A 27,286-nucleotide genomic window follows, 5' to 3' on the forward strand; every position below is an offset into this window, starting at 1 on the left:
TTAAGTATGTGGTCTTTTTTTTTTTTACCCCCACCCCCCTGCAGTTAGCTGACTGCTTTTGAGGTTGGTTTAGGTTGTGGCTTTTTATTATAGAGTGGTAATCCATTGTATAGATAGACCATAACTTGTTTATCTGTAATCAGGTGATGGACATTTTCGCTTTTGGCTGAACTTTTGACTTTTAAGAGTAAAACTGCTATAAACATTTGTGGACGGGTCTTTGAGTGGGCATGTGTAGGCATACCACATTTTATTGTTCTTTGTTTTATTGTATAGCATGACCTGGTGGGCTACAGTCCATGGGATTACCAAGAGTCGGGCACAACTAAGTGACTAACACTTAACTTACGATTGATTTACAATGTTGTGTTAGTTTCTGGTATACAGCAAAGTGATTCAGTTATATGTATATATCCTTGTCAGATTCTTTTCCATTATTACAAGTTTATTAGGAGATATTGAATATAGTTCCATGTGCTATATAGTAAAACCTTGTTTTGTGTGTGTGTGTGTGTATCTGGTTTGTATCTGCTAATTTATCCCTCACTCACCCTTTCCCCTTTGGTAACCATAAATTTGTTTTCTGTGTCTGAATCTGCTTCTGTTTTGTGAATAAGTTCATTTGTAAAATTTTTTTTAGACTCCACATATAAGTGATATCATGTATTTGTCTTTCCCTGTCTTACTTCATTTAGGTCCATCCATCTTTCTGTAAATGGCATTATTTCATTTTTTTTTTCATGGCTGAGTAACATTCCATTGTGTGTATATATATACCACATCTTCTTTATCCATTCATCTGTTGATGTCTGTTTACATTGCTTCCATGTCCTAGTTGTTGTAAATAGTGCTACTATCAACACTGGGTGCGTGTATCTTTTTGAGTCAGAGTTTTCTCCATCTATAGGCCCAGGAGTGGGATTGCTCAGTTATATCAGACTCTTTGTGACCCCCATGGACTGTAGCCTGGCAGGTTCCTCTGTCCATGGAGTTTTCCAGGCAAGAATTACTGGAGTGGGTTGCCATTTCTTACTCCAGGGGATCTTCCCGACCCAGGGATCAAAAACACATCTCTTATGTTTCCTCTATTAGCAGGCAGATTTGTCACCACTGAGCCATCTGGGATTGGGAGCAATACTTGTTGAAATTAATCATTTTCTGGGAGGAGCTCCTAACAGAGGGCTCCCTTCCAATCCTACCATGTACACAACCTCACCTTCTTTGGATGAAGCCTGGCCTTTGGTGTGGTTGCTGATGGTTCATTTCCCTTGCCCCATGATCTCTTCAGTTCCAGTTTTCTTCACCCACTTTAAAAATGAAACTTTTGTTACATTTTCAGTGGAGAATTGAGTGGGGAAATATGATCAGGAAGTTTTTTCACTTATGTAGAACCCTAACATCACCAAGCAGCTGGTGCAAATAATTTTTTGAGGCTTGATTTAAATATTTTGAGTATGTCGGCTATCTCCTATGTGGTATAACATTGATTATTCTCAGTTAATGTCTTGATTTGATTACTGTCAGCTTCAACTGGGCTACCCAGCCATGGAGCATCAAGAAATCTCTAGCACGAAAGCTTTGCAAACCACTTTTGATATATTTGATCAGTCACAGCATGTTCCCATACACTGCACAAATCCTTTTTGGTATTTCAGTTGTGTTTTTACCTTTAAATTTTAATCCATTAGTAGATGTGCAGTGCTCCCTCATTGTGGTTTTAATTTTCATTTTCCTGGTGACAAATGATTTTGAAAAATCTTCTGTTTTATTTGTATCCATATGTCTTAGGTGAAGTGTCTGTTTGTCTTTTTTTTTTTTTTTTTTCCAGTTTTGTTTCGGAATATAATCCCAAACAATATAATCTGGACTGCAAGAGTAGGAAGTCAGGAAGCACCTGGAGTAACAGGCAAATTTGGACTTGGAATGAATCGGGGCAAAGGCTAATAGAGTTTTGCCAAGAGAATGCAACCTAGACAGCATACTAAAAAGCAGAGACATTACTTTGCCAACAAAGGTCCGTTTAGTTAAGGCTATGGTTTTTCCAGTGGTCATGTATGGATGTGTGAGTTGGACTATAAAGAAAGCTGAGCGCCGAAGAATTGATGCTTTTGAACTGTGGTGTTGGAGAAGACTCTTGAGAGTCCCTTGGACTGCAAGGAGATCCAACCAGTCCATCCTAAAGGAGATCTGTCCTGGGTGTTCATTGGAAGGACTGATGTTGAAGCTGAAACTCCAATACTTTGGCCACCTGATGTGAAGAGCTGACTCATTGGAAAAGATTGAAGGCAGGAGGAGAAGGGGACGACAGAGGATGAGATGGTTGGATGGCATCACCGACTCAATGGACTTGGGTTTGGGTGGACTCCAGGAGTTGGTGATGGACAGGGAGGCCTGGTGTGCTGCGATTCATGGAGTCGCAAAGAGTCAGACACGACTGAGCAACTGAACTGAAGAGAATGCAGTGCTATAGCAAACACCCTCTTTCAACAACACAAGACAAGACTCCATACATGAAAATCACCAAATGGTCAACACTGAAATCAGATTGATTGTATTCTTTGCAGCCAAAGATGGAGAAGCTCTATACAGTCAGCAAAAACAAGACCAGGAGCTGACTGGCTCAGATCATGAACTCCTTATTGCAAAATTTAGACTTAAATTGAAGAAAGTATGGAAAACCACTAGACAGTTCAGGTATGACCTGAATCAAATCCCTTACGATTATACTGTGGAAGTGAAAAATAGATTTAAGGGACTAGATTTGATAGACAGTGTGTCTAATGAGCTATGGGCAGAGGTTCGTGACGTTATACAGGAGACAGGGATCAAGACCATCCCCAAGAAAAAGAAATGCAAAAAAGCAAAATGGCTCTTTGAGGAGGCCTTACAAATAGCTGTGAAAAGAAGAGAAGCAAAAAACAAAGGAGAAAAGGAAAGATATACCCATTTGAATGCAGAGTTCCAAAGAATAGCAAGGAAAGATAAGAAGGCCTTCCTCAGTAATCAGTGCAAAGAAATAGAGGAAATCAGTAGAATGGGAAAGACTAGAGATCTCTTCAAGAAAATTAGAGATACCAAGGGAACATTTCATGCAAAGATGGGTTCAATAAAGGACAGAAATGGTATGGACCTAACAGAAGCAGAAGATATTAAGAAGAGGTGCAAGAGTACACAGAAGAACTATACAAAAAAGATCTTCATGACCCAGATAATCACGATGGTGTGGTTACTCACCTAGAGCCACACATCCTGGAATGTGAAGTCAGGTGGGCTTAGGAAGCATCAAAGCTAGTGGAAGTGATGGAATTCCAGTTGTGCTATTTCAAATCCTAAAAGATGATGCTGCAGAAGGTTTCTGCTAGTCACAAGGAGCAGTCATCACCATGAAGGATTTTAGTGCTTTTCTAGATAAGGACATAAAGAATTGGGTTCATAAAATCAGCTCCTAGAAATATCTATCTGGAGACTGTTCTGCCAGTTCTTCCCCAAGCACAGAGTGCCTCATTTCTGCTCTCCACCCTGAACTCCTTTCAGGGGGCGTTGAAAATCAGCAGCTGCAGCAGCACATGATTTAGTCCTTGTAGAGGTAGATGGCAAGTGCCAATTTGTAGTTGACAGGGTCCCTCATGGTCATAAATCAACCACAGTTTGGGAGGCATTTTATGATCATTCTGTCCCGTGGTGCTAGGAACGCATTCCTAGATCTGGCAGAGATTTCACTTCTAGTACTTGACTGGGTCTTTTCAACAGTAACCAAAGGACTCTGTACCACCTGTCTTTACCTGTTATGATCCAGGGGGAAAGGTCCTCTTATTTATCTTCCTATATCTAGAGTTAAGATCATAACTCATAAAATTATATTTTTGTCAGATACTGAATCACACATTTGGTAATGCAAGAAACAATAATCTTGTAAAATAGCTAGCAGTGTTATTAAAATCGTAAGAATTAAGCCAAGATCTTGTACTCGGTGCAGCCCATTATATTCTCAGGTTGTCAAGACTATTTCTTGAGCATTGAAAGATAGGGTAGGAGTTTGAGAAATAGGATGTTCTCACATAATTGTCTCAGTTTCAACACAAGTAATACCTGGGCAAGGAGTACTAAGTAAACTGTTATAATAGTGTTTAAAGCTGTGATGTCATGTACCAATACATTTTAACAGTAGCACCCACTGTTTGGACTCTTCAGCTAATTTTTCTTGCTAGGTAGATACTAAACTGTTACTTTTAGCTTCTAAATGTTTCTATACAGTCAAATACATGAAACATGTAAAAAATTACTTAGTCTCCTTAATACAGAAGTTGTAGGTTTTAGTACCTTCTCAAAGCCCCAGTTGCTCATTTTATTTCACAGCTCTGTGCATGTGTACTAATTTATGAATTAAGTAGAATTTTGTTCTTTGTACTTTCTTACAGATGTGGTGGTACAGTGGGAGCTATTCTGACATGTCCACTGGAAGTTGTGAAAACACGGCTGCAGTCCTCTTCCGTGACACTTTATATCTCTGAAGTTCAGCTGAGTACAATGGCCGGAGCCAGTGTCAATCGAGTAGTGTCTCCTGGACCTCTCCATTGTCTGAAGTGAGAGCACAGTATTCATTAATTTCTGTTGTTGTCGGTTTACCTTGATGATGATGGCCATGTTGACTTATTTATATTCTGCCATATTTAAAAAGGTTTTACAGACTTAATGACAGAATTACTCTCACTTGTTCAGTAGAAACAGTAATCCCGCCATTAGGAGAGAAAAAGTAAGTTGGATAATATAAAATGTAATATTATTTCCAAATCATGTGCATTTAAAATATTTTTCTTCATTTATCCATTCAATTTATTTTCAAAAGACATATTTCAGAAAGATATCAAAATAAACTCATACTTTGTGTTTATTTTGTTTTGGATTATGAATTCTAAATTTAGTTTCTGAAATGTGATAATGTTAAATGCTAATTCTTATGTGTGTGTTTTTAATTTTCAAAGTACTCACACATAAGTACATCCAATTAATGACAGTCTGATTTTTATACAGCCTAAATATAACCAAGATTTAAAGCAGATTTTAAAATGTAATTTAGTGTTTGGCATTTCTTAGTGGTTTGAAAAAGATGTATTTTTACACTCTGTCATACTTCATTACATTACAAGTTAGATTTGAAATTTCGAAACTGTTGAAAATGGGGGACTTGCCTGGTGGTCCAGTGGCTAAGACTCCATGCACCTAAAGCACAGGCCCCGGGTTTGATCCCTGGTCAGGGAACTAGATCTCACATGCCACAACTAAGACCCAGTAGCGCCAAATAAATAAGTAAATATTTTTTTAAAAAACTATTGAAATTGGATTTTACACATGTAAACCCAGGAGACGTGGGTTTGATCCCTGGGTTGGGAAGATGCCCTGGAGAAGGAAATAGCAGCCCACTCTCATATTCTTGCCTGGGAAATCCTGTGGACAGAGGAGTATGGTGGGCTACAGTCCTTGGGGCTGCAAAGAATTGGACACAGCTTAGCGACCGAGCACAAGCATGAACAGGTGACTCAAGGCCTGTGTGTCTGTCTTATCAGCTCGCTTGGGACATAATCTATTTGAACTTAGTTCAGTAGTGTTTATTTTGTGGCAGCAAGTAAACTCATACTTGTGTTTACTTTCACTACTAAAAGGTTTCATCACTTTTTTCAAACTTACCTAAGTACTTGAGTAGGCAGAATAAAATTGTTAACGATTTTGGGTTAACGTGCCATAGTTACAGATAAGTACTTCTATGTGGTTAATGATAAATCTTTTAATAGCATGATTTTGACATTACCACTGACTTCCTCTTAAAATTCTTCCTTTGACCATTTTGACAGTGCTATATTTTTTTATTCATTTTTCAGTGGTTTTGCCTTCTCTGACTTGCCCCAGAGGAACTAATAGGAATCCCTCTGGTTTCTGTTTTAATTTCTCAGTTTTTCAGGAACTATAACCCACCACACTTCTCTGTCCATGGCATTTCCCAGCAAGAATACTAGAGTGGGTTGCCATTTCCTTCTCCAGGGGATCTTTCCAACCCAGGGATCAAGGCCAAGTCTCTTGCATCATCTGCATTGGCAGGTGGATTCTTTACCATTAGTGCCACCTAGGACTCCGCCATGTAAAAAGTCAGTTTAATGTTTCACCTATTATCAGTACCCAGATGACTTCCAAGTCTGCATTTTCTTGCCTTAACCTCTCTTCATAGTCCCATTTTTTTCCCTAATCAATCTGTTTTATGGCTTCTTCCTTTTTTCCCATCATCTCTATTCAGAGATAATTTACATACTGTAAAATTCACCCATTTAAGGTGTATAGCTCAGTTGTTCTTAGTATATTATATTCACAGAGTTTGCATTCACAGAGTTGTATGTTCACATCACCACACTCTAAATTTAGAACATACTCATCATCACCACAAAAAGAAACCCTTTCCTGTTAGCAGTCACTCCTATTTTCTCTTTTTCCTACCCACCGCCGCCCCCCCCCCCCGCCCACCCTAGGCAACAACTACTAATCTGTTTTCTGTCATTAAGGACTTGCATATTCAGGGAATTTTATGTAAATGAGATTATGTAATATGTGGTCTTTTGTGACTGATTTCTTTCACTCAGCCAGTTTTCAAGGTTCATCTATGCTGTAGCAAGCATCTTTTTATTGCCAAATGTTCCATTGTGTAGGTATGTACTACATGTATTTATCCACCCATCAGTTGATGAACATTTGCATTGTCTCCCCTTTTGGAGTATTGTAAATAATGCCATTATAGAAACATATTTTATTGTTCATGTTTTCTTTTGAGGGGGGGATATATATTGTATTAGGAGTAGAATTGCTGGGTCATTTGGCAACTTTATAATATTTAACACTTCGGGGAACTGCCAAACCATTTTCCAGAATGGATGCATTATTTTGCATTCCCACCACCGATGAATGAGATTTCTAATTCCTTGCCAAAAAATGAAACATAAAATAAAAATCCTCACCAGCGTTTGTTTTACTCCATCTGTCTTTTTTTATGTAACCATCCTAGTGGGTATAAAGTGTTTAATGGCTTCTTAACCAGGAATTTTGGAAATTCCCCCTTAGATTCTGTTAGTTTCTTAGGGACTCATGGATGAGCTTCCAGAGATGTATATATTAGGTTGAAATTGTGTGCAATATTGTGAGTATTTGCAAATGTCTTTATTTTAAAGGACAGTTACCTTTCTTAACTTTTCAAAAGAATTTATCACAGAAGGGAGTAGCAAGCACTGAAATTTATTAAATGTGTTCTACAATTTGTCGTTCTTAATTCTGCTTCTGTCTTAACCTAATTTTATCTGAAGTGTTCTGTATCACCTATATCAGTCATCTGGCAGCATGGTAAAAATGCAAGTTGCTAAACACTGTCCTATACCTATTGAATCAGAATACTTTGAGGGTATAATCTAAGAAATTTTCATTTTGAACAAATGCTCCAATAATAATGATAATATTAAGATTTATCAAGTGTTTTCTGTAAGCTTGGTACTCTTTTAAGCTCTTGTTTTTAATTAACTTGGGCTTCCCAAGTGGTGCTAGTGGTAAAGAACCCGCCTGCCAATGCAGGAGACATAAGAGATCTGGGTTTGATCCTTGGGATGGGAATGTCCCCTGGAGAAGGGCATGGCAACCCACTCCAGTATTCTTGCCTGGAGAGTCCCGAGAACAGACGAGCCTGCCGGGCTGCAGCTCATAGTGTCGCGCGCGGTCAGACACAACTGAAGTGACTTGGCACATGGCAACATTCCTCATGGTAACCACCACCCTGCTCCCCCTGAAATACTGTTCTTCTGTTTACTGTGGATGGAAAATAAGGACAAGAGAAAGGTCATGACTTTATGTTTCACTAGTCAGTTACCAGAATTGGGCTTTATATTAAGAAGTCTGGTGCTCGCTTCGGCAGCACATATACTAAAAAAAGAAGTCTGGCCCCGCAATTCAGGCCCTTAATTAAGCATTATGCTCAACTGCCTTTCAAGCAATCATTCTTAAGCACATAGATACTTCAAAACCACTGGCCTAGTCTGTTAACTCTGAGTTAAAATACCTACACTTCATCAATCTATGTTTCTTACCCCCAAATCTCATTGAATAACTCACCTTCAGAAAACCTTCTATGACTTGGACATGCCTCTCTGTTCCTCTCGCTGCTGAGCCTGTGTTTAGTATTTACTTGTTAATATGGTCTGTTAAATGACTTACTTCAGCCTAATTCCTTTTTCCACAAATGGGCAGCAGATTTCTCAGTGGCAGGGGCCTTACCATCTTTTCTGTCTCCTTACTGTGTTTAGTCTTTGCACAATAACTATTCCATGTAGTAAATGTTAACTAAGGAGAGGGAGAAACAGTAGCAGGCTAACCACTTTAGCACCCTGAAGGATGTAAGGGTGGTAGATTTTTGCCATAGCATTTCACTAAAATGGTTGGATGAGATACTGCTGCAATGGGAGAGCGTTGTTCAGTATCAAGGAAGGGATCTGCAGTAACAGGAAGCAGCCGCATTTCTAATGGGGAATTGAAGTTGCTGGTAAAGATAGTAAAATGGAGGAGATTAAAGAAAAGAGTAGCATGATCATATGAAAATGTAGAAATCTATATTGATGATTATGTCTCTGAAACTTTCAGGAAAGAATCTGAATGGAGTTTCACTAGTAAATCTGTTATCAATCTATTATATACTCTGTCAAGGAAAGCAGGTTTTCATATGTGAGGTGAGGAGCACTGACAAGAGCATTTATAACATAGTACAAAACATAGGAGATTTAGACTTTTGTATTTTCTGTATAAATAAAGTACCACACTTTGAAGGACGTTCCTTTCTAAATAATATTTTTCTCTTTCAGGGTGATCTTGGAAAAAGAAGGGCCTCGTTCCCTCTTTAGAGGATTAGGCCCCAATTTGGTGGGGGTGGCCCCTTCCAGGTAAAAAACACTTTTAATTAATTCAGTTGTGGCAGTCTTTCTTGTTTCAAGTTTAATGAGAGGCGATGCTCAGGAGAAGTCAAGATGATAAGGATGAAGCACTGTGACAGATGGATATCAGTAACCATCCAAAAGAATGGGCAGATTGTATCATGTGGAGGTGTGAAGGACCTCAGTTGTCATTGTCACGTATGAGACTGTCACGAAGCAGTCTTTGCACCAAGTTCAAAATAAACAAAAAGGCCTTAATATGTTGTCATTTTTCTCTGATATCTTTTTATCTTAGATTGACTTTTTCCATGATAAAACACAGCAAAGTTCACATTCAGAAAATGTGTACCCAGGTCTCTGTATCCACGCAGTGTAACAGAACCAGATCCCGTTATTTATGGGATTTCAACTTTTTGTGGGCTCTTTCTTTTTAAAACCTGATCCAAAATCCATCCTTATTGTGAGGTCTAAAAAAACGTGTAGCATAAAGCTTGACACGTCACTTTAAACACATCCCCCCTCACCCACTGTACCTTTCTACACACAGTTACTCTCTGCCCTCCCCATAGATAGATAGCTATGATAAAAGTTTGGTTTATAGTCTTTCTCTATCTTTTTCTGGCTAATTGTGTCCATGAAAAGCACAGTATATATGTTTATTATCATTTATATAAATTGAATCGTATTGAACTATTTCACCAAATTTGTCTTGAAGCTTTTTCCATGAAGATAGCTGAGTTTTTTAAAACATGTATAGTATGATTGACTCCCTTATTTGTAAACCTTTAGATTTATTTCCACCTTTTTGCTGTTAAAAACAATGGTTTTGGAAACACAGCTGTGCCTTTGTCTGTGAGTACTTAAGCAAGTGTTTTTCTTTAGGATAGTTACCTGAAAGTAAAATTTCTGGACTGAAGGGCATATGAACATTTAAAGTTCGTGAATATTGCTCAATTGCCTTCTGAAAAGGCATGCCATCCTTTTATTCTCAAGTAGGGAATTAGTTGCTCTTTATCCACATATTACAAATGTTGGCAACTCTCCATGTATTTTAATACTTGCCAAATAGACTACCCATGATTTTCACTGTTATACATTTGTTTTATTTTGGTGCTTTCATGTCCTCCTCCTTGTAACTGTTTTTCATTTGTATCTTTCTTCTGTGAATTACATATGCATATTCCTTGCCCGTTTTCTCATGAGGGTGCTTTTTTTCTTATTCATATCTAGTAATGCAGTGTTTATTCCTCTTCCTACTTTGATATCATTCAGTGTATCCTTTTTTTTTCATGAAATGGAATATTTCAATTTTCAGTTTTATTGACTTCCATTTTTTCTTAAGCACGTTAAAAAAAACACAACAGTGAGATTGGCCCCATTTTTAATTGTTTACTCTTTCCCTTCTTAGAGAATCAGGATTGTTGGAAAATAACAAGATATTTGATACAGCGGCAAGTAACTCAATGCCCGGAAAGCTGTAAACAGTGAGGAGGTAGTTGAATGCATAAAGTCACAATTAATAAGTTAGCAGGGAAAATATTTACAAATTTAATGCAGTGCTTACAAATGTTAGAATACCTGATAAGACCCGATGTGACTGATTTCTTTTGCAGTTGTTCTGTCCGTTTAGGGATGCTGTAAACTACTCTCTGTGTAGTGTAGATTGATATATGGCACAGTGTGTCAGAATTGTTGAACATTCACTTTATTTGTCAGTTCTATCTTCCTCTCTTCAAAAAGAACATAAAATACCCATGTCACGTCTACTTAAGTGTATATAACTTACCCTTAGTGCTATAAAGGCCTTTCAGCCTTATTTGTGTGTTTTCTGATCATCAAAGTCTTATGTAAACACTTTTTGTTTCAGTCAGTTGCTGTTAAAATATTGGGATATGAGCATCTGTTTGAGAATGCTTTACATTTAAGTTTATCTTTAACGAGTCAATACAAAAAATACTTCATGGTCTTATTTAAAAATATGTAGATATTACATGAAAATATAATAACTTAAGATTTTGTTTATGTTTTTAGATTTCTGGACTCTGAAATAAGAAAGATCACACAATTTATATGCCATTTAAATCTTATGAATTAAGCAACATGCTCATTGACAAAATTTAAATCTTTATTTTAGAGCCATATACTTTGCTGCTTATTCAAACTGCAAGGAAAAGTTGAATGGTTTATTTGATCCTGATTCTACCCAGGTACACATGATTTCAGCTGCAATGGCAGGTATGAATACATGATATTAAAAAACAAAATTTTCTGACACCTAGAGACTTAATATTGCATTTTGATGAATTTAACCTTGTAAAGTTAAGGCAATGTGCTTTTCATTGATTCACATCTGTAAGCATGATTTTTACATGTTTTAGTATACCATAAATTTGATTAAATAGTATATGTAAAGTCTGTTGTCAGTTGGCATTTATGTATTTAGAAGTTTGTGAGACATGCAGGTAATATAATATTTACATTGTCTTGTGTAGTCCACTGAATATTTTGTGATCCCTTTTAACTGTTTTAAGAATCCAACCATAATTAAAATTACAGAGCTGTAATTTACTCTTTTCTCCTCAATTTCTGTTAGTGCCTTTTCCTTTTTTGCTGCATGTTTTGGCTTCTGTCTGAAATGTGCCGGCAGTTCTTGGTAAAGTATTCATTTTGTCCTGTGCTCAAATGCTGAAATTTTTGCAAGTGGTGTATTCCTGATAACTCAGTTATTATAATGTATGTATTGAAACATGTTAGCGTTCCACATGAATCACACTAAGACAGCCCTGAAAATGCAGCTGTGCACCAGATACGCACGCTTGCTCTAGAAATGTTTCCAGGAACTCTTCATCGTCATTCATGAGAATATATGACTGTGAATTAAAACAGCTAGTCCTGGACCTCTGCCTGCCTTAAAGATAAGCTGGGAGATTGGTTTGACCAATGTGGTTCTGGAATCATTTGCTGCCATGCATGTTAGACAAAGCCATGACCTTTATTTCTCATCAGAAAATTCTCTATAGTTCTGAGATTTGTTGCATATTTAATCATGCCTCACATTTCTAAATTATGCTGTGACTTTATAAAGCAAATTATAACTACTTTTATCAACTGTTGATCGAGAAATTGAATGTCAGGTGCTTGATAATGAGTTAACTATTTTCTGTTTAGAAATAAATTGGATCAATTTCAACCACATAATTAATGAATTAAGTTTAAGTTTGAAATACTAATTTCTGAGAGGTCAGTAGCCATATAATCTAGTACATACCTTACGAATTATTTTTATGGCTTTTTATATTTAGTTATTGTTGACTGGCCCACACAGTTTTAAAACTGGAAAGTAAAGCTTCAAAGATCAAGGTGGTGAAATACTCTTTACAAAGAAAAGAGATCGTAGGCAAGTTAGGTAGTTTATGTGACTCTCCATTACCTTATTCTTAGAATGAGTGGGTTGCTCTACATAGGTTATATTTTGAGAATCAGTTCTTTAATACCAAGCGATCATCTAGTTACAGTTAGATTTTTTAATATATTTTGATAAATGTTGGATATGAATATATATGATTTTTCTCTCCAGATTTTTCTCTCCAAAGTTAGTGGCTAATTTCAAACTATAACCACTATGTTAGGGTCTTGTAAGAATATATTTCTGGATTATCAGTGTTCATGTTTTTGTTTTTTTAACCCCAGAAAATTGTAAAGAAATGTTAATCTTTCTTTTTTGAAAGACTTGATGCCAAGAAAGTAGGTAAGCAATTATTTTAAGTTGAGGATAGTTGTTAATATATTCAGTATTGCAAATTTAGGGTTTCAGAAAACCAATTCCTACTGGAACATCTTTCATTAGACTATCTCATCAAAATTTATTACTATATTTGTATCATATTGCAAAGATGTTCAGTGGAATTGTCATTTTGTACTTTTTTCTCAAATGTATACAAATGTTAACTTGTAGTTCTGTTTTTATCTATGTGTTGATACTATTTCCCAACTTGAATTTCTTAAATTTTGGTAAATTGAAAGACTTAACATTGTTCAGAGAGTATTATTGTACTATACACTTGTGTAATTTGAAAATACTTCTTCCATTTGTTTGCAGTTAGATTTTTTTCTGAGAATTACACCTTCAGAGCTTCTTTGCAACTGTTCACAAGCAATAATACTTAGCTTTGCAGTTTTTATACATAGCTACATGGTTGGTGAGACTGAATGGTCCCATGCAGACTTATTAAGGTAGCCTTTGGCCCCCTTCACTCTTGTAATAATCTAGACTGGTTTTTCTTCAGGATCATTTTTAGAGGTCTTCAAAATATGAACTGGGGGTGCAAAGTGCTTAGAGGCAGTCATTTGAAAATTTGTTTTCTTACTATTCAAAAAAAAATGCTAACCTTGTCACTTTAGTATCAAAAATACACCACTGTTGATAATGCCTGCAAGATTTTGCCACATCAAATAGCACATGCATTAAGGGTTTAGTAACCGTGTACATAATTTTTATTCCAAGTAACCTCTCGGTTCAGTTGCCTTTTGCATTCTATTCATATGAAATTGAATACTAAACCTATTTAATTTGAAGGACAGTTTATTTAAAGGCTGTCTTATTTTCATTTGTTTTAGTATTTCAAGGAAATAATGTAAGAATTTGTAAACTCTCAACTTGAGTTATAAATTTTCATGCATTAAAAAATTTTTTTCTAGTTGTGAGGGTACTTAATCAGGTTAAGTAAAAGTGACTTTGTTTTACTACCTTTCCCCCTCACCCCACATATGACCTTTGCCAGACTAAATATATCTTAATCATTGAGGGTATTTATTTTCTTGAGGGTTTTTGTGTGTTTTTGTTTAAATGAGTTTGCATATCCCTCTGTATACACCTGCACAAAGGTGTGTATACAGAAAGAAGAGTACTAAATTTTTTTCTTCTGTAGTAACTCCCAATCTTCCAAAGTTTTTATCTGGGTTATATATACTTTTATATACAACAGTATAGTATAGATTTAACAGAAATGAATTCTGATTTTTGTTGGATAATATATTTACACAGTGATTGCTTAATTTTTTTAATACCAATAATGTAATCATTTAACATTTCCTAGATACTAGTGGGTTTTATTTGCTTGTGTTAATAGCATTCAAGGTACATTTTCTATTTGACTTAAAGCTTAAGGTTAAATTTTTACTAATTAAATAGAAATTTTGTTTTGCATTATAAACTATTTTTTTAAGTAATTTATCCCTGGCAGTTTATTCAGCTAGATGGATGGGTAGATGTTTTGTGTGTTTTCATGTAAACATTCTTCCTGTTTTTTGTTTCGTAGAGCACAAGAAACTGAATTCAAAATATTTCATAAAAATGGATGTGCAATATTACTGATCATAGTGCAGAAAGTGAAAGGTACTATTGTAGCCACCTATATGTTACATTTTTTAAAAAATTATAGTTATAAAATGAAGTTCCTTGAATTTTCTATTTTTTAATTTTTACTTTTTTTTTTTTAATTTAATTTAAATATTTTTTGGTCATGCTGTGTGGCTTACAGAATCTTGATTCCCTGACCAGGGATCAGAACTGGGCCCATGGCAGTGAAAGTGCCAAATCCTAATCACTGGACTGCCAGGGAACTCCTTTGGGTTTTTTGTTGTTGTTGTTGTTTAGATTTACCAAATAAGCTGATTGTTAAAGAACAGAAAATTTTGTGATTTCAGCTCTAAGTATGGTAAATAATAATGGTAGGAAAATGGGATATGACAGTCTGTTCTGAATATTTTCTTAGATTTCTGCTTTGACAAGGTTAGCATTTTTTCATTAAGGCAAAATTGATCTTCTTTTGGGTAAGTATTTAGACTCTCGAAACTGCTACAGATGGCAGAATTTTCAGTACTCGGTACTTTAAAAAAAAAAAATTATGGCCCATTCTGATATTCCTTTTTCTTTTTTAACTTAAAATTTTCAAAAGTTAGATCTCACAGTAAATATTTTTCAAATCCTTCCAATGGGATTCATTTTGTACACATGTTTCTGATGAGGTCACTGCTTGTTGTTATGATACAGAAAAGCCTGTGTCTATTTTAGGCATTTACTGTACATTTCTCCCGAGAAAAGAGTGAGATCGTGTCATCTCATGCTCCCCATCCGCAGGTCACTTCCTGTAGAAATATGGACTAACTTAAACCTCGTGAGTACTGATCTGAGCATCTCTTGCAGCCTCTAGTTATAAGAAACACACCCTGGGAATTTATAATAGCTGTTGAATAGAAGGCGGGAAATGAATTTTTATTTCCTGAATTTGTGTGTGTGTTATCTGAGTATTTCATAAAACTTTAATTCTGATTCCTTGATAATAACTCCTTCTAGAAGGAAGACTGGAGTAACTTTTCAGTTATTGTTAACAAAAGCCTGGGGTCTTTAGCTTGGCCATAATAGCCTTGACCTCCAAAGAATTCCTTAATAGTATTTAAGATTTCTATAAATGATATCATACCATCTGACAACTTTTAGAAAATAACAGTTCTCTTTGTTTAGTATAACGCATTTTAAAAGCCTAATACAGTGCTTTCCATTCTCGTCTGTTGATACTTGGCTTTCTACTTTCTTGCAAAAACATTGATCTTAATACCTACCATTACTTTTCAAATACGGGATAAGGATATATGGGATCATATTTTAGTTTTAATTAGTTTTTTGTGTTTGTTTTGTTTTGTTTTTAATATATTTCTCTTCAAAGGTTAGGTGGGCTTTGTTCTTACAGAAGTTAATAAAAAGTACTGAAAATGCAGTACTACAGGTATCACTCACTTAATGAAATAGACATTTTCAGCAAGTTTATTATGTGGATTTCTGTTGTTCTGGTTTTTAATTGGTTTACATTATCAAATAGAATTTTAAATGAAACAAAACTTTAAAAATTACATTTAAAAGGTTTTTTAAACTTTCTAATAAAATATTAACCATATTACTAATAGTATGACCAGTATATTGCCATTTTGCTTTTATTGACTGGAGCAATATTGATTCTTTTTAACCTACAAATAGATAAGTCAGTTTTAATATTTAACAGGGTACTCAGAATATTAATATGATATAGGATATTATCAAAATGTCACAAAATTTAAGTGCCAAAATAAAAGTAATAGGAAACGTCTAAATTTCAGGGGAGCCATTCCCAGTATCTTTCTGTATGTTTATCTTAAAAAAAGTAGGAAGGTGTTTAACTTAAGCTGTTTGTCAGCTTCAAATCATCTTACCATATATAATTCAAAGTTAGTAATAAATTTGTTTCTTCATGCTTGTTTGATTTTTTTAACTAATAGATTATGTTTTCTAGATTTCATTTAGCCTAATACTGTCTCTGTAATTTATTAGGATGTTTTCAGTTTAGAGAATGTGATAGGACCAGAGCTGGTAAAGGAACAATAGCTAAAAACTTGTGGATTCTATATCGACTCTTTTCTTTAACTTAATGGTTTGCTGACAGTGAGTCAGGGTGTTTATTGAGCTAGCTCTTTACTGGAGAGCGAGTCCCAGCTGTAGTAAGCTCCGGCTCTGTAGGGACGAGATGATGTCATTCTTCCACTTAAGTTTTAGTGTGTCCTGTTCCATAGGTCAGTCTGTATCTGGAAATGAATTTTAGTTAAGTGAGAAATACCTGTTGTTTGCTTCCTATCATTGTTTATTAACATGTACAGAGCATAATTAAAACTTAATTATGGGTAATTAAAATTTTATCCCTAGTAATAATTACAAATATGTATTATGTAATAATTTAAGTTTTCATATATGGGGTTTTTTCAGCCTCTAATTGAGCAATTTGAGACTTGGAAGAGTGTTCATAAACTTAGGTACTCAGTTTATATTTTTAGACATAGAACTTTATTTTTTTTAGAAAGCTTTGATGCTTGTTTGCTATAAGCTTACCCAGTTTTAGGCTTTCAAAGGTTAATAAAAAGCAAATTTTTTTTCTTAAAATTTCCACAGAATAACTAATAAAAACTATTTTGGAAAAAAAAAAAACTATTTTGAGTAATGCAGAGTATTTTGTTGGTTTGTGCTGCTTAGCATCCTTTTGTTGACAAACTCCTAATATTATTGTACAGACATTTAGCTAATACTGATATTTAGGTTTAAAAATAAAGGATTATTAAATTAGGGGTATGATCTGAATTCTGATGTCAGGTTCACATTTGCTTTAGAATGTAATTTAAATATACAGTGTAATTTTAATATCTTTAGTTTGACTTTTTCACTTAGAAAAATGAGATTCAAGAGACTTTATTCTGATAAAGTCCGTAACTTTATTCAGTTAAGCCAGGCCATGCACAAATCTATTCCAAATAAAATACTTAAAGTGATCCGTTTCATAGTTTTCTTCTCTTTCCTTTTATCAAGAATATATGCATGAAAAGAACCTTTTAAAACATCTTCCTGACACTCTTGTTCAGCACATTCAGTTTTTATTGTTTTGGTACTGGCTGATCCTTACAAAATTGTTGATCCCTTTCTAGTTTTATATGTATGTATGTAGCATTAAAAGCACTTAAGAGAAATGGAGACTATATAATCATTAAAATTTTATTAAAAGAGTTAATTAAACCAAACGTTTATTTCATTTATTTTAGTTGATAAGAGATTCAATTTGAGCATCTCTTTGTGAAACATCTGGCTATTTCTGCAGTATTATAATGGGTTAAAGGAGTAAAATTTGAGTTAGCTAATGATCTGACATTATAGAAGGGGAAAGAACCTGTGAGACTAAATTCCAATTAGTAAACAATGTAGTACCACAGCATTTTACTTTACTAATATTAGTGTGCTGATTATATTTCAAGGCCTTTCTAAAAATAATGTACTTGACCTGCTAGTATTTGATAGAAAGTATTAACAGTTAAGATCCTTAGACATTTTTGAATGTAAGTTTTCACTGAATTTAAAGGCCAATTGAATAAATGTAGGTTGATGAAAGGTAATTCTGAAATTTGTGTAACAGCTAATCATAAATATTTCACAAGCATTATATTATGAAAACCCTGTTTTGTATAGATGAAGCAATCTTCCTAAACTTCCATCATCAAGATTGCATTTCATGTGCTGTTTTTCCGTAGCTCTAGGAAGATAGCAAGTAAAAGATACACACTAGCCTAGAAACCTACAAGAGATCTTAATTTACCACCTGAAATGAGCCACCTTAGGGGACCACCCTTCCACACTGCTAGTTAATACATAGTACTTTAGTTTTAAAGTATAATAAAGCTAACTTCTACCTTCAGTTTCTCTCTTCAGTGTCTAAAAGTGAAAGGGAAGTTCTGATTTGTAACTTTTTGTACTTTTAAGTTTTTGTATGTTTTTAAGCGGTTGAAAAAATAGATCTGCCCTTTTTAATTCTTTAACAGAAACCATATCTCTGTGAAACCATTATTTTAACAGTATTAATAAGTGTATGATTACATAAAGTATTCATAAGGCCAGACAATAATTCTTTCTGTCATATAGTCAACTTAAAATCAAATATTGGTAAATGCTGACTTTTATGTAGACTCCATTTTGAACTTAGTGATTTGTGGTGTTAGTTGGACCCCAAGTAGCTGTTGTAGAGTTTGCATGCTAAAAAGCCCTAGAATACACAAAATTTCTGTGTGTCTGCAAAAATGGGTTTCTAAATTTAGAGACTAGAGGGTGCCCAGAGGGTATTCGGAATGTTTTGGAAGAGGAATTATATATAATCAGATTTTTCTCTTAAAAATTTTTTTAGTTATGAGTCAGAATTTGAGACTAAATTGAAAATAAAGTACAAATGTTCATGGTTGTGAATGGATTTGTAAAACAAAAGTGTAAAGCATACATCAGTTTATAGGTAAATATTTATATGCATTTTTTAAAATATAGACTTACATAAAGTTTTAAAAAACTTTGAGGTTAATAGTGTGTTCTTCATTTTTACCAGAGTTCATTTTAAACATGTTTGTTTAGGTTTTACCGCAATCACAGCGACCAACCCCATTTGGCTTATAAAGACTCGATTACAGCTTGATGCAAGGTATGTTAATTCATTAAAGTTGGCTTCAGCTAAATTTTTTCTATAAATTTATGTCAGTGAGATTTCAGTGCCAGGTATCTAACCATGTTTTTGCCCTCATTTGCTGCTGAATTTGTTTTATTTGGTTTTGAAACTTAGGTGTACCATCAGATGCAAAAGTGATGTTAATAATTTACATGTATGAGAATTTCTAGGAAAGAAAGTACATTATGCATTGTGTTTTTCAGTAAAAGAAGGAGAAAAAGGACCTCTGTTGACCTAGCTCAAGCAGTGATACTTTCATTCACCCCATGTGTGATTATAATCAGCCCTTCTAAATACCTAAATAAACTAACTACATGATCAGTGAGTCTAGACTGAGTCTTTGAGGATCGTTGCTCAGACTCAGGAACCTTGTACAGCAGAGTGTTCTGGCATGGAATGTAGCTCTCATGTGTTCATGAACTTCATCTGTTACCCCAGTCACTTTATGGCAGCAAGATCCATTCATTCAGTACATCTGTAATGAGCAGGTACTGGTCGGTTCTAGAGATATCTCTGGAAACAGTGGGGACCAATTTAATGGAATAGTCAATGAATGGTTTTTTAACCCATTTTAAGCAGAGGCATTAGCCAGGGCACACCTCGTATATCTTTAGGGTTAGTGCCTGTGGCAAGTTCTGGGAACCGAAAGGCCAGAAGCGGTGTGGTTTAGAGTCCTGCCACCTCAGCTCCCATTGGCCTTCAGAATGAAGGATAGGGAGAGGGTAACACTTTTTTAACTAGAAAGATGATCCTGTCTGGTGTGTTGTAATAATAATAATCACATTAATAGTTTTGAAACTAATTTAACTCTTCAGTCTGGAGTAGGCTATGTATAAAAGAGTTTCACTGTTTCTTATATTTTAGGGTTTGGGAAGTCTGGTGTTACATTTGGTAGATTATAAATAAAACTGATCTAAGAAATCGTTAACAATTATGCCTGCTTAAAGATCTGTTTTCCACCTTTTGTCATGTGGAATTGTATGTCACTTGGAGACTTGAAATGTCTAGTCCTTGTTTCATCTGGAATAATTTTTAGTGAAACCTTAAGTACAATCTTATGGCAAGACTCAAAGTTTATTTCTAAGTCAGAGATCTGAAAGGTAGTGGTAGATAAGACAACCCAAAGGTTAAAAAGTATGAGATGCCAGTCTGTATTGTACTATTATAAACTATAAGGGGTATGTATGCTTCAGTATGTTAGAGGGTAGATTTAGGTGAAAAATGATAGTAAAGCTAGCACAATTTTTTAGGCTTAGGAGTGGGGTTGGGGTAGTAGTGAAAGGTTGTTTTGAAAGTGTGCTACCTTACAACACTGAGAGTGAGAATAGAGCAGATGTGTTTGCATGTTATCCTGTAGGACTTAGAGGTCTCTTAGCTTCCTTGTAAGAAAGAATCCGACAGCCGAAACTAATTACAGTTGGCTGCATGGATCATTCAACAAAGAAGGTATTTATTCTGTACCATTAGTTGAGGATAGTTATTCAAGACAGTTACTAGTTATTAAAGTTGGAGGAATCTGTAGGTTATCAGGTAGGTGTCTTAGTTGTTTTTTTATTTTGTTACATCATAAGCAGGTTGTATATAATTTATAAATAGTTACCTTTTTTATTTCTTTCCCTGTGGGTAGAATTTAAACCCATTTCTTACAGATAAAGTTCTATTGGGGGAATCATAGTGAAGGTAATAAATGTTTTTATGAACTCAAACTTACATCCAAGAGTAGGTGCTGCTCCCTTAAGCAGCACTAAGAAAGTTGTCTTGGGCACAGTGCTTAAAAAATACTTGATAAATGGAGAAGTCCTCATTCACTGTTTACTGAGGTAAAAGAGACAGCCGTTACCTTCAGAGGATCATAGAAAGTTTGACTTAAATTCACCCAGTCACTTGTGGGGAGAAATTGGGACAATTCCTCAGGTGCACTGAAATTACCTTAATTGTACTTCCTAATATTCTGTTGTCATTGGTGTCTCAGTCGTTATTTTTATGTGTTATTAAATGCTGAAGAAATCTTTTCAACTTAGAACTGCATTTAATACAATGTGAGGGCTTTTTATTTTGTTTTTCTCTTGAACTGCAGTCACAGTGGATTTGTTGCTTATTCTGTAATACAGACTTCAGTGAAACTGGAGGTTCAATGTAGTGTGTTTTGCATTCAGTAAAATAAACTACATTATAAGTTATCTGTCTGATATGACAGATTTGAGACAAAAGAGCAGGAACTCTAAATGTTTTTAAATTCCCATTTGTACTTCCTCATGAATTAAAGAGGGTTATTCAATAGAATGGCCTCTTCCTATATATTGTATTTACTTTATTTAAAAACCTGTGCTACTTTATTTATGTTAATAAGATTTTTTCCCTTTTTGCCTTTCAGGAACCGTGGGGAAAAGCGAATGGGGGCTTTCGAGTGTGTCCGTAAAGTGTATCAGACAGATGGACTTAGAGGATTTTATAGGGGCATGTCTGCTTCATATGCTGGCATATCAGAGACTGTTATCCATTTTGTTATATATGAAAGTATTAAGCAAAAACTACTGGAATATAAGATTGCTTCTACAATGGAAAATGAAGAAGAGTCTGTAAAAGAAGTGTCAGATTTTGTGGGAATGATGCTAGCTGCCGCCACCTCAAAAACATGTGCCACAAGTATAGCATATCCACATGGTAAGAGGACGTGACGGTGTATATTGTCACTCAGTTGCTCAGTCATGTCTGACTCTTTGCAACCCAGTAGACTGTAGCCTGCCAGGCACTGCTTTCCATGGGTTTTCCCAGGCAGGAATATTGGAGTGGATTCCCTATGGGATCTTCCCGACCCAGGGATCAAACCCGCATCTCAGGAGAATTCTTCACACTGAGCCACCAAGGAAACCCTCAATGTGTTTAAGTAATCCATTAACTCTGAAATATTTTCCCACTTCAGCCAGTGACCCATTTATTAGAACATTTTATCATTTTACTGAATTATAGTATAACAAAATACAGTTCATCATAATGGAATTAAATATGTATGAGTAGCATAAGGCTTTTTTTCCCCCTGAGATTTGTTTATATTTGTTGCTGCATGACAGCTTTCTTGGTTATGGCGAGCAGAGGCTACTCATCGTTTTGGTGAGCTCAGGGGCTTTTGATTGTGGTGTCGTCTCTTGTTGTGGAGCACAGGCTCTAGGCGCACGCAAGCTTAGTAGTTGCAGCACTCAGGCTTAGTTATTCCTTGACATTTGGAATCTTCCCTAACCAGGGATCAAACCCATGTCCTCTGCATTGGCAGGCAGATTCCTATCCACTGTACCATCAGGCAAAGTCCTGTATTCATCTTTGATACCACCTGTATTCTCTTTCCTTTTCTACCTTTTTTTTTTAATCACATCTTTTCTCCCTTTTCTCTATATCGAGTATGCAACAGATACTTTTGTTTATTCTGCCTTCTACAATTCAGGAACCTGTGAAATTTTATAATTAATATGCGTGATTTTAGCTAGCTAACTTAGGAGTTTGGTGTTGTTGAAATAACTAGTGTCAGTAAGGTACATTTAAAAAAATCACTCCTCACTTATTCTGAGCTCACGCTTACAGTCTGATAAATGGAGTATGCTCAATATTAGGAGGGTATAAAGATATTATTGACATTTAAATAAAATGACTTCTTTTCTTCCTATACAGAAGTTGTAAGAACAAGACTGCGTGAAGAGGGAACAAAATATAGATCCTTTTTTCAGACATTATCTTTGCTTGTTCAAGAAGAAGGCTATGGGTCTCTTTACCGTGGTCTGACAACTCATCTGGTGAGACAGATTCCAAACACAGCCATTATGATGGCCACCTATGAGTTGGTGGTCTACCTGCTCAATGGATAGCACCGCCAAACTGCTGTGCTGTAGAGAGGGAAGACCAAAAGAGAAATTGGACCATGGAGTACCAAAGCCAGCATGGTGGACAGAAGGGAAATAGTGTGGGAACATGGAACTATGCCTAAGTGGAAGTTTGGTTGTAGGAATTAAAGTAATTGTAACCACATTACTTAGTCTTTTTAGTAATGTGAAGAAGAAAAAAACATGGCTGCCTCCAAGAAAAAACCTTTAGAAGCACTCCTTCCTCAAAATTGCCATTTTCTCTATCATGTCCACAAGATACCGTTGGGATTTTGTTGATTTATGGCAACCAGAGTACAGTGTTTATTCCATGAGCACTTTCCAGTCTTCTAGACAAAGCCATCCATAACTATATACTAGAACTATCCAAAGAAGGTATTAACAGTCATAAATTTCTAACTTCCGGCTTCTATATAGTTCCTGTGAAATTGGAAAGTAACAATACTAGTATTTACATTTCCTTGAGAGGATTTGGCACTGTATTTTAAAGTTAATTGTTTGGTATTAGTAGTCACTGTCTTTGACAAATGAAATAGTGTCTAAATATTGTGCTCACTTTTAGTTTTAAAATGTGTTGGTTTCTACTGCTCACAGGTGTGTTATGTTTAGCCCAGTGTGAACACTAAAATTGTTCAGTGTATCAACTCAAATGGTAATAGTTTGGGACAAAATAAGCCAGTAAAATGTTGATTCTTGGCCATTTCGACAACTTGAGCATGTCCTCTTATCTTGTCTAACCTAATGATACATGAATGAATGCACTGTCTCTTCAGTGACTTAGTAATTACGAACTTGAATTATCACCCATCATACCTAGGTATCATTTTCTTAAAGTGAAAAAAATGTACTGCTTCTGGATCTTTCTCTGGTTTCACATTAAGAATTTGAATCTTTGGATTATTTCTGGAAAATCTTCATACATTACATTTATTTAGTAGAGAAAATGGTAATTTTCATCTTTGCCCTTAAAAGGTGTTTTTCTTTTTAAGGCAACATTATAAGTATCTGGGGCAGCATAAACATTTATAGAAGAAGGGCCTCTGTTATCTGATTGAGTGGATAGTGATCCTAATTGACTTATAGTTTAATAAGTGAACAGACTACTTTGAATAAGAAATTTATTCCATCCTAATTTCTTGAATGGTAAATCATAAAAAAAGATGCAAGTTAATTCAGATTAAGTGTGTTAACAAGAGATAGCTTTTACATTTTGCTATTGAGATCAACTGCACCTTTTAATACTATAAGTGTATTATATGTATGGCCCTTATGAAGATATTTGCTGTAAGTCTGTAATATTAAAGACCTTTGCTTATGATTGTTGCTATACTGGTGTATGAAGCTTATACCATTAAACTCCAGTGTGGTACTTATTTCAGTATACATGAACTGTACATTGTGTGCAATGGCTTTATCTTAAGAATGACTCTTTGTGAATGCACTTTGTGGCCTTTTGGGAGGTTGGGGGGGGGCGTGGTGTGAGTAGGAGAGAATTCCCATGTTAGATTATTTTTTTAAAACATTGGTTAACGTATTAGGCAGAAACAGTATTCATAACACTTTTTCTGGGATTTAGGTATATTGTTTGGGGATCTTTAATATAAATGGTTTAAGTATTCTTATGTGTACTGCAGTGCCCCTAACATGAAAAACATAGCATGTCATCGCACGTTTTCTCGCTGTCACCAGTGAAGCACAGTGCCCTGTTAAATTCCTCCACCTTCTTAACTTCCTTGTAATCAACAGTAACTGGATGTTTTTGAGGTGCTTTGATTGGAATTAGTATTCCAGTCTATTTGGAGACCAAAGGCAAATTCAGTTTCATTACCTTTGGGATTATTCATATCTTTTATGGTAAATTTCAGCTTTGACATTTATTGTGAGAAACATGCCAAAAAAAGAAAACAGTAATAGGGTTTATAACTTAAGTCTGTAGAGAAAGTGTCAACCTATAGTGTTTTGATTTTCAGGTGCCACTTATACTGCCTAATACAGTGCCATTTGCCTTGTGAAGATCTGTAAACATTAGTTGTATCGAATGTACAAGAGACTCTATAATCTTAGTGATCTGAATACCCACAAATGGTTAAGAATGATATGAAAACCAGCAACTAAGGAACATCTTATTTAGTTGTAGCAAATTCATAACAAGTGTCCTTCAAGGATGAACTCATATTCTGTTACTATTTGTATTTGTTTTGACCTTTTAGTGCATTGTATTCAGCTTCTAAAAGTGAGTATATTTCTGTGCTGGAAGAAAAGGATCTTAGAGTCTCAGACTTTGTTTCTTTGTGCAACTGGAAAGGAGCGATGATGTTTAATTGTTTTGTCCCCCCAAAAGTAAAATCTGCTGCAGTTTATGACAGATAATTTAACAAATATATATATATATATATAAATTGTATATAAAGTCTGTCTCTGAAACACTTCTTGGGAGGTTTTTTTTTTTTTATTGGTGCAAACATTTAAAAAGAAAAACACACTTAAAGCATTGAAATTTTTTTTATACTGTTTAATTTTCATCTATCAAATAACTTTATTACTGTATAGAGGTAGTCAGCACTCTTCAAATTGGTTTGTACTTTTATTTGAGAATCTTCTCAGAAAATTGAATTGATCCTTTCAGTTCAAAGCGGTACATATTGAAGAGCATATTCATAGAGCAGCAGATAAGAACTCTGGTACTTCTAGCTCACAGAAACAGTTTACTCGATTTCAAAGTGCACATCTGAGAATCACCAACCTGTGATTGTGGGGTACCACACAGTGCTTTTAAATCCAGGGAAAAAACTGTGTCACCAAAGCTTTTGCCTTGATTTTCCTTATGTGTGTTACTTTGCAGAACCAATCTTACTAGATGGGACCTGCAAGTAATTGATTTTTTTAAACTGACACCAAGAGAGAATATTATTTACATTATTTAACCATGTCTCTGTCTCCTAAAACCAAATGCCCATTATGGAATAGCATTGTTACATTAGGAATAGCTGAGTTTGGATTGTTAAGAATAATGAGTGTTTACTCTCTTACTGGAGTATAAATATGTCAGCATTTTTTAGATTTAGATCACTAAAAATATTGATTTGACCTTGAAAGAATTAAGTGCTAGGAATCAGTTTGTCCTTTAATCTTCCAGCATTGTCTGCTGTCTTTTGTTGTTTACATGCTCTTCTGCCCAGACTGTTGGTACTATCAGGACCCCTTTGGGGCTGGTGGATGTAATAGTTCAGCCTTTATTGATCGTGACTTCAACATTCCTAAGAATACAGATGTTTCTAAATGATTTAAATTGGAAGGGGATTTTAATTAAATAAAAGTATTTAATACAGTGTACAAACTTTCAGCTTACACAAATCTCTTCTCCATTGTGCCCTTATATTTCTCAGTCTGTAGTCTGCTTTTTCTGCTGTTCCTTTTAGAAACTGAAGATTCCTCTTTTACTCCGTTTTTGTGTTAATAAACATTTTGAATGTGTACCCCTGCATATGTGAACATTTAAATTATGACCTGTCAGTTGTAGCTAAATAATCAACTTCAAAGAGTTGATATTCTTTGACCATTTGTGTGAGGTTTGCTATTCTTGCATTCCTGTATGTGGCTGTAAATTATGTGCATTTACTCTGTATTTATGTTAACTAGCTGAATTTTATTTGAGTTGTTAAAATTCAAAAAATTAAAATATGGTTATGAAAATATAATGTCTCATTTTTTAGTTTTTATATAATGGGTCCTAATATTCTGGTATGGTAAGAATATTTTCTTACAATCATGTGTAGAACAAAAGTGCATTGCCATTTTTTTTCAAGTGTTAGTGTCCTACCTTCTAGACTTAGTGACAGATGTCTCTAGCAATTAAAAGGTCGAATGATCCCATTCTTAGTTCAGGAAGAAATTCCTAATTTCATCCTTTGAGAAAACTGAGAATATTAAAAATTAAACTGGAAAAGAGCTGGAAACTTGTTAGAATAGCTGAATGAATCCACATGTGATAGGTTGAAATACATGTGACACGTTATAAGTGTTTGTAGTGCCTACCCAGTTTATATTTTGTCTGTTTTGGTTTTTTTAGATTTTCCCAAATTGTAGCAACCATCAAACTTAACCTAATTCTTCTGGTAAGGAAACCAGGAAAAATTTGCCGTGTTCCTTTTCTCAGTTACCTAAAGCCGGAATTGTTTGGCCCCCTTACAGTACTCTTCCTGGAGACTGAAATAGTGTATAGAGGGAAGACACTGGCACAATACTGGTTGAAGCTGGTATGACTTAGCTCAGATGTCCTGAGTTTAAATGTTGTGAGTGTTTGTTCACTACCAGTTGTCAGGAGCTGTGGTAGCGGAAGGAATCTGTGAATTTATGATTTCTTTTTTTTTTTTTTTAATTTTTTTCTTTTATATGATTTCTTAAGGTATGA

The 27,286-nt window shown here is 35.1% G+C and overlaps 1 protein-coding gene across 1 annotated transcript in view; it reads left to right on the top strand.

Annotated features, from left to right (window-relative positions):
- Positions 1–26,570, top strand: part of SLC25A36 (solute carrier family 25 member 36) — a 38,873-nt gene extending 12,303 nt beyond the window's left edge. The window contains exons 2-7 of the mRNA XM_043873902.1: positions 4,419–4,583; positions 8,880–8,957; positions 11,083–11,183; positions 18,913–18,979; positions 21,378–21,667; positions 22,667–26,570. Of these exons, the coding sequence (XP_043729837.1) occupies positions 4,419–4,583; positions 8,880–8,957; positions 11,083–11,183; positions 18,913–18,979; positions 21,378–21,667; positions 22,667–22,860 (895 nt within the window). The 3' untranslated portion in view covers positions 22,861–26,570. The remainder of the gene's footprint in view (positions 1–4,418; positions 4,584–8,879; positions 8,958–11,082; positions 11,184–18,912; positions 18,980–21,377; positions 21,668–22,666) is intronic.
- Positions 26,571–27,286: the final 716 nt, after the last annotated feature.

The sequence above is a fragment of the Cervus elaphus genome, chromosome 19 (genome assembly GCF_910594005.1).
Source record: "Cervus elaphus chromosome 19, mCerEla1.1, whole genome shotgun sequence".
In the NCBI taxonomy this organism is placed as follows: Eukaryota; Metazoa; Chordata; class Mammalia; order Artiodactyla; family Cervidae; genus Cervus; species Cervus elaphus.